A 7,307-nucleotide genomic window follows, 5' to 3' on the forward strand; every position below is an offset into this window, starting at 1 on the left:
AATTTAAAACCAATAAAGCTCATGTTAATTATATTTAAACACAAGACCCAATAAAGAAAAAAAAATATATATAAATAAGTAACCATTCCGCTTTGACGGAACATACCGCCCACCTAAAATGTCCCACATTTTAAGTAAAAAAAAAAGAGCAAAAATAAAAAAAAAGCATGAATTCTAACGCGAAATATAAATTTTCCGCAGGAAAAACTAATTGTTCGGTAATGAACATAACTTCGAGACAGGACGGCGCAGTATCCCCTTATGCGTCTTTACCGCTACAACACGCGTAATGCCATCCCTGCCTGGAAAACATTCTATTACACGACCCAACAACCACGAAAGGGGTGGACCATTATCCTCCTTTATTAATACCAACGAATCAACTTCAATGGCTTTACTTGTATCATACCACTTCGACCTCTGATTAAGGGTGTGTAAATATTCATTATGCCACCTCTTCCAAAAATCCTGGTGGATACGTTGAATAAGTTGCCAGCGCGAAAGACGACCCAATTTAATCTCTGTTAGGTCGGATTCAACGAAGGTATTTAAGGGTTCAAAATTCAAAAAATGACTAGGGGTCAAAGGGTTTAAGTCATTAGGGTCGCTACTTAATGAACAGAGAGGTCGAGAGTTTAGGATTGCCTCTATTGAGGTCAAGACAGTATTAAACTCCTCATAGGTGAGGATGTGCGAACCAACTACGCGATGTAGATGGCCCTTTACGGCCTTAATTCCAGCTTCCCAAATTCCACCAAAATTTGGGGCTGAAGGGGGGTTGAAATGCCACACTATGCCTTCGTGGATCGATGCATTACGCATATTTTGCATCAACTCTTTTGACGCACCCACAAAATTCGTCCCACAATCGCTAAACATGTCTGTGACACGACCTCGGCGAGAAACAAAGCGCCTTAATGCGGCCAGAAAGGCATCGCTTGATAGCTCTATAACCAGTTCCAGGTGAAGAGCCTTTGTGCACAAGCAGACAAAAAGGCAAATATAAGCCTTACAAGTTTTGCTGCCACGATGCTTGCCCATAGTGATTAAGTATGGCCCTCCAAAATCCACACCACTTTTGGTGAAACATTTTACTTGATTTACTCTGAAGGACGGTAAATCACCCATAAGAGGAATTTGTGATGAAGGGTTACACCTAAAGCAACGCATGCAGGAAGACAAAACCTTTTTAATAATTCTTCTTGAAGAAGGAATCCAAAAGCGTTGACTGAGTAGGAATTGGGTAGTTTGTAAACCAGGGTGCATATATTTAATGTGAGTTTGTTCAATGATGAGAGAGGTAATTCGATGATCACTGGGCAATAGACAGGGGTGTTTATGATTATAAGAAAGTGAAGCGTGTTTCAATCGTCCGCCCACCCTGAGGACACCATCCTTATCTAAAAAGGGAGATAGCTTTCGAATATATTTCGGTAATACTCTTAGATTAGGATTGGATTTCGAAAGTTCTGCCATTTCTTGAGCAAATGAAACTTTCTGAACTTCTCGGATTAAAAGTAAGAGAGCTCTATCCAATTCTGCCAATGTTACATGACCTTTATTGTTAAATTGTTTTGGAGCTTTTACATATGCACAAAAGCGTAAAACATATGCAAAAACACGAATAATTTTAGATAAAGAGGAGAATCTTGAGATAAAATTATTCCATAAGTCAACCACTGGAGTTGAGGCTAATAATACAATCTTCCTTTTCTCAAGGTCCATATTATCGTCAGACGTGTAAGAATCGTTAACCCATTTAGTGAGACAGGATGTTAGGAAACCGGGTCCGGCCCACCATTTTTCGAGATGAAGTAACTCGGAGGGAAGAAGACCTCTGGTTGCACAGTCAGCGGGATTATTTTCCGACTTAACATGAGCCCAGCAATCCGCAGATAATTTTTCCTGAATATACGATACGCGGTTACTTACAAAAGTAGTCCATTTATGGGGAGAAGACTTTATCCAGCTTAAAGCTACGGTGGAATCAGTCCATGCAAACAATGACGAAATATTTATAGAATCGGCAAACGCTTCTTTAACTGAAGACATTAAATCTGCCAATAAGACAGCCGAGCACAACTCTAGCCTTGGAATCGAGATTGTCTTAAGAGGAGCTACTCTACTCTTAGAACATAGCAAATACGTCTGAACGTTATCATCATAAGTAATTATGCGAAAATAGACCACAGCTGCATACGCCTTTTCCAAGCTATCGCAGAAGCCGTGCATCTCACACAATTTCATCTGGGAAGGGATAATCTTTCGAGGTAATAAAAGGCTCGATAGGGTAGAAATACCTTCTTTAAATAAAGACCAGTATTCTTTAATAGAGTTAGGAGCAGGTTGGTCCCAGTCTAGTCCAGATGACCATAATTGTTGAATAATTATTTTCAAAGAGACAGTAACAGGGGAAAGAAATCCTAAAGGGTCAAAAATACGAGCCAAATCAGATAAAATGTTTCTTTTTGTACATGGTTTTACTATAGATTCTATTTTAAAGACAAAAGAATCACTAAGAGGATTCCATTGCAAGCCTAAAATCTTGACTATGGAATCAGTCTCTTTATCAAAGGAAAGGGGGTTCAACTGTGTCAAAGAGGTGTCTAAATGAGATATTAATAAAGGCGTATTACTCGCCCATTTTCGCAATTCAAAGCCACCAAGAGAAAGCAACGAAATTAGTTCTTGCTGAAGGGCAAGAGCTGATTCGATAGAATCAGTACCGCTAACTACGTCATCCACGAATATTTCATTCTCTAAGACTTCAGATGCCCTAGGAAATTTAAACTTATAATCCCTAGCAAGTTGAGTGAGAGTTCTAATAGCTTGGTATGGTGAAGAAGCTACACCGTAGGTTACGGTATTCAGTTGATAGTCTCTCACAGGATCAGACTTTGAAAACCTCCATAAAATTCTTTGAAAATTTCTACAGGGTTGATCTATGAGAATTTGTCGAAACATCTGCTTAATATCAGCAGTGAATGCAACAGCATGGATGCGAAACTTTAACAGCAAGTGAAATATATCCTGTTGAAGCTTGGGGCCGACTAACAAAGTGTCATTGAGAGAAATATTATTTGCAGCCTTCGCGGAGGCGTCGAAAACAACACGAAGTTTTGTGGTTGAACTTTCCGGACGAAGAATACAGTGATGGGGTATATAATAAGAGTTTTTTATATCTATATTTGAGGGTAGAATTTCCATATGTCCAGTGTCAAGAAAATCCTGCATAAAAGCGCGATATTCATCATGGAGCTCGGGATTAGACTCCAGACGCCGCTCAAGAGAATAAAATCTGCGCAGAGCAATATCTCGAGTATTTTCAAAAACTGGCAGTTCCAAATTTTTGAAAGGAAGTTGAAGAACATATCTTCCTGAGGAATTTCGAGTATGTGTCCTCTGGAAAAATTCCTCTGCAGCAACCTCATCAGGAGAATGAGGACTGTAATTAGGGATCTGTTCCAGTTGCCAAAATCTTTTAACGATATCCATAAGTGTGAAGCCCACAGTAGCGCAAAGGCTATTAGGAATTGAGCGAGAAATAGATTCCTGGTGAGGCACACGACCCATAATTATCCACCCTAACTTAGTATTTAGAGCGACAGGCTTATCTATGGACTGCGATATCTGGCCTTGCTTCACAAGAAAACCAAAAACATCACCTCCAACCAACATGTCAATAGGACCCGAAACATTAAAACTTTCGTCTGCCAGCTCGAGATGAGAAAACTGAGTGAAGCAATCTGTGGGTAAATCTGAAGAGAGAAGGTTTTCGCATATTTTTGGAATTATGGTAAAATCTAGAGAAAATTTGGGATTTGTAAAACATTTAGGCGTGAAGGTGCATGTGACTTCATGAGAGACATTTGAGACAGTGTCACCTAAACCTTTAACAAACAGGGAAAGAGGTCGTTTGACTAAGCCCAAACGTTTACATAATTTGTTTGTAATAAAATTCACTTGACTTGCGCTGTCCAATAAGATTCGCGCATTGATAAATTGACCCTGGGAATCCAGAACCCGAATCTGTGCCGTGGCCAATAAAACAGAGCTTTCAGTATTTTTGTGTGGTTTGATATTGGTCAAGGCAACAGGTTGAGATCTGTACTCACAGTTTGTAGAAGATTCCTGCTCAACGGCAGGTGGCTGAGAAGCTTCAAAGGAGTCATGGTGCAAAAGGGTATGATGAGGCTTGGAGCATTTTTCGCAGCGGCGACGAGATGAGCAATTAAACGAGTTATGTTTTAAACCTAAGCAATTGGTGCACCATTTATTAGTTTTTGCAATTTTATATCTTTCGTGGGAATTTTTACTTAAGAATTCTGAACATTTATAAATTGAGTGATTATTTTTGTGGCAAAAGTAACATGACGCAGCACTAACAACAAAAGTTCTCTTTGGCATTGCTGTTTGTTTTATATATTTAGAAGTACTAGGCTTTACATCTTTAAAAGAGCTTGAGACGGTATCTAATGCGATACACTGCTTCTTAAGAAAGTCTAATAAAATTTCAAAATGCTTGTGTTTATTTTGAATTTCGTCTAGAGATTTACCACACTCAAGTTCGAACCTCGTGGCTGTGCTTGAATCAAGGCGATCAAATAGCATGTAAAATAAAACGAAATCCCATTGTGAGACAGGGTGACCCATATTTTCAATTGCAGTTAAGTGTTCAGTAAATGTATCTAATAGAGTTTGAAGAGATTTTGCATCATGCTCATCAGAAAGCTTCACAGTCTTTTCAATCTCACGCCAGTGACTAACCGAAATTAATCGATTATTTTCATATCTACCCTTCAATGTATTATAAGCTATGTTATAATTATTATCAGTTAAAGGAGTACACTGAACAATGCTTAGTGGGGGTCCTTCTAAGGAATTTAAAAGGTATGTAAATTTTTCTACATTGGAAAGACTTGAATTATTGTGAATAATAGAATCATAGAGGTCAATAAACGTCTTCCAATTTTTTATAGTGCCATTAAATTTTTTAAGTTCCAGCTTAGGTAATTTAACATGACTGGGGGTTGCCCTTTCTGCCCCTTGCTCAGTATTATCAAACAATTCAGCGCAAGTTGCTTGGATTGAATAAAAATTTTCATCAAAATGTTTTCGAATAGCCTGTTGATTCGCCAAATCATCATCATCACCCTGAGCGACAATATTTAAAATGGAGGCGTGATGATTATTGAATTCAGTAACAATCCCTTCAAGGTGTTTGACCCGAATTTTTAACTGTGTATGAAGGCGTACATTATTAATGGCATTATCAGCAACTACTTTGATTTCTTCTAAGCGGCTAACAGCACTATCGCGTTGAGCAATAAGGCCTCTTAGCTTTTTATCAGCCATATTAACGTGAGCGAAAGAAGAAAAATTAAATTTGGATTTAAATATTTTAATCCGAGATAAAGCAATACTGAGCAAAAAACAAAGTTTTAGACAAAATGAGAAAGGGGTTTTATTATTTTTCTTATTTTGATTAAACAGTAAAAAATGCTTAATGAGGTGAAATTAACCAAGCTACTTATACCTATTGATATAGAGCTATAAACTCAGAGATTCAAAAAAAATGGATTTATTTTTGTATATTTATTTTATACGTTAAGCGTGAAGGGTATAGTTGATTAAATTAGTTATAAAATTGTTCACGCAAGAGCAGAGATATAGAGAGATCAAGAGATATTAAGAGCATTAAAGAGAAGGAGAAATGGATGAGACCATATAAATGAAATAGTTTTGATACACTAAATTGCAACAAATTTCTGAGAAGGTATAGCAAATAGAGAGAAACTGTCACAATATATAATCAAAACAATTGAGGGAGTTATGCGAGATATTATGAGTAATATTACAAATAATACCATATATAAGAAGAGAGAGGCAAATATCGCCTATGAGTATCACAAAGAGAGAAAGAGAGAGAGAGAAGATTTGGCAAACCAGGGGGCTTAATATTTGGGGGTAATAAGATTAATTACCAAATCTTTCACCGAAAAGTCATAAAATATTAATATAAATATAATAAAGGGTGATGTATAACTATAAAGTAAGAGTACTATAAGAGGCAACAATGAAAACCAAATTATAAGTCCGCGCGAAGAGTATGAAAATGAATAAGTAAAGCCAACGAAACCGACTTGATTTCACTCTGTATAAAAATCGTGACACTAGCAATATAAAAGACGGACGATCGACAGCGGCGCTACAGCGGACGTCACCGTGCGTGGTGTACTTGACGCGCAACGCGACGCGAAACGTCGAGACGCTAGATGTGAGGAGAGAGACAGGTAGACGGTATGATCAGATTGACCCGAGAACGGAATTTCTATCTTTTACCAAAAAAAGTTCTAACATGAGGTTTACCGATAAGATAGCAGTTTGACCATGAGTTTTTTTATGCATTAGTTATTTATTGACGACACGTTTTGGATGTAATTTTTAGCTAAATATATGCAATAAATCTTAAATCCAAATCCGCGATCGAAGTGACCAAAAATGTTGGGGGTAAAATTAGAATAGTGGACTGTATTTTCATAGGTGGAATGAAATATTACGACGGTTAAGACAACCCTATTAAAGTAGTGGCCTACCTTGCTGTCGCTTCTTTTTCTATCCAATTCAAACTGCTTGTCCCACAGGTTCACCTCCGGAGGGTTATTTTGCTTAAAGACGTGCCGGCACTTAATGTCTTTGGAATTCACTCGCGAAAAATATGTGTGTATATTGAGAGCAACCTATTTTGTTCAAGGTTTATGCGCTTCTCCTGACTGCATCAAAATTCGGTGCAGTACTACCTGGTGATGCGTGCGACTCTTCTCGGTCAAAGAATAAGGCTGTCTCACTATGACGCGATAAAAGGCCGCGAAAGTAATTAGAATAAGATTAGAATTTAAAACCAATAAAGCTCATGTTAATTATATTTAAACACAAGACCCAATAAAGAAAAAAATATATATATAAATAAGTAACCATTTCGCTTTGACGGAACATAATTATTATTAAAATAAGTTGTTCAACCAAAGAAAAACAAATAAGATTTTGTCAGATGAAAAATTTAACTTAAACAATTATACCTCAATTTAATAAAAGCTAAGCATTTCGCCGGCCAGAAAGAATATGAAGTGCCTCTTTTTTGTTTAAAAAATTACTTTTAATCGGTGGCGAAAATAGTTTAACTATAGGTTTATCGCAGTCTCAACTACGAACGATTCTCCACCGCATGTAGGTACCCTTTTTATGAGTACGAATGTATTTTTTTCCGAAAAATAGGCCTTTTCACCAATAGTGCCAAAAATCTTGAT

General features: G+C 37.3%; 1 protein-coding gene across 1 annotated transcript; it reads right to left on the bottom strand.

Moving 5' to 3' along the window:
• Positions 1-207: 207 nt before the first annotated feature.
• Positions 208-5,355, bottom strand: LOC126735657 (uncharacterized). The gene has a single exon (XM_050439724.1). The coding sequence runs from the start codon at positions 5,353-5,355 to the stop codon at positions 208-210; it is 5,148 nt and encodes a 1,715-aa protein (XP_050295681.1).
• Between the last annotated feature and the right edge of the window lie 1,952 nt (positions 5,356-7,307).

Source organism: Anthonomus grandis, chromosome 4 (genome assembly GCF_022605725.1).
Source record: "Anthonomus grandis grandis chromosome 4, icAntGran1.3, whole genome shotgun sequence".
NCBI lineage: Eukaryota > Metazoa > Arthropoda > Insecta > Coleoptera > Curculionidae > Anthonomus > Anthonomus grandis.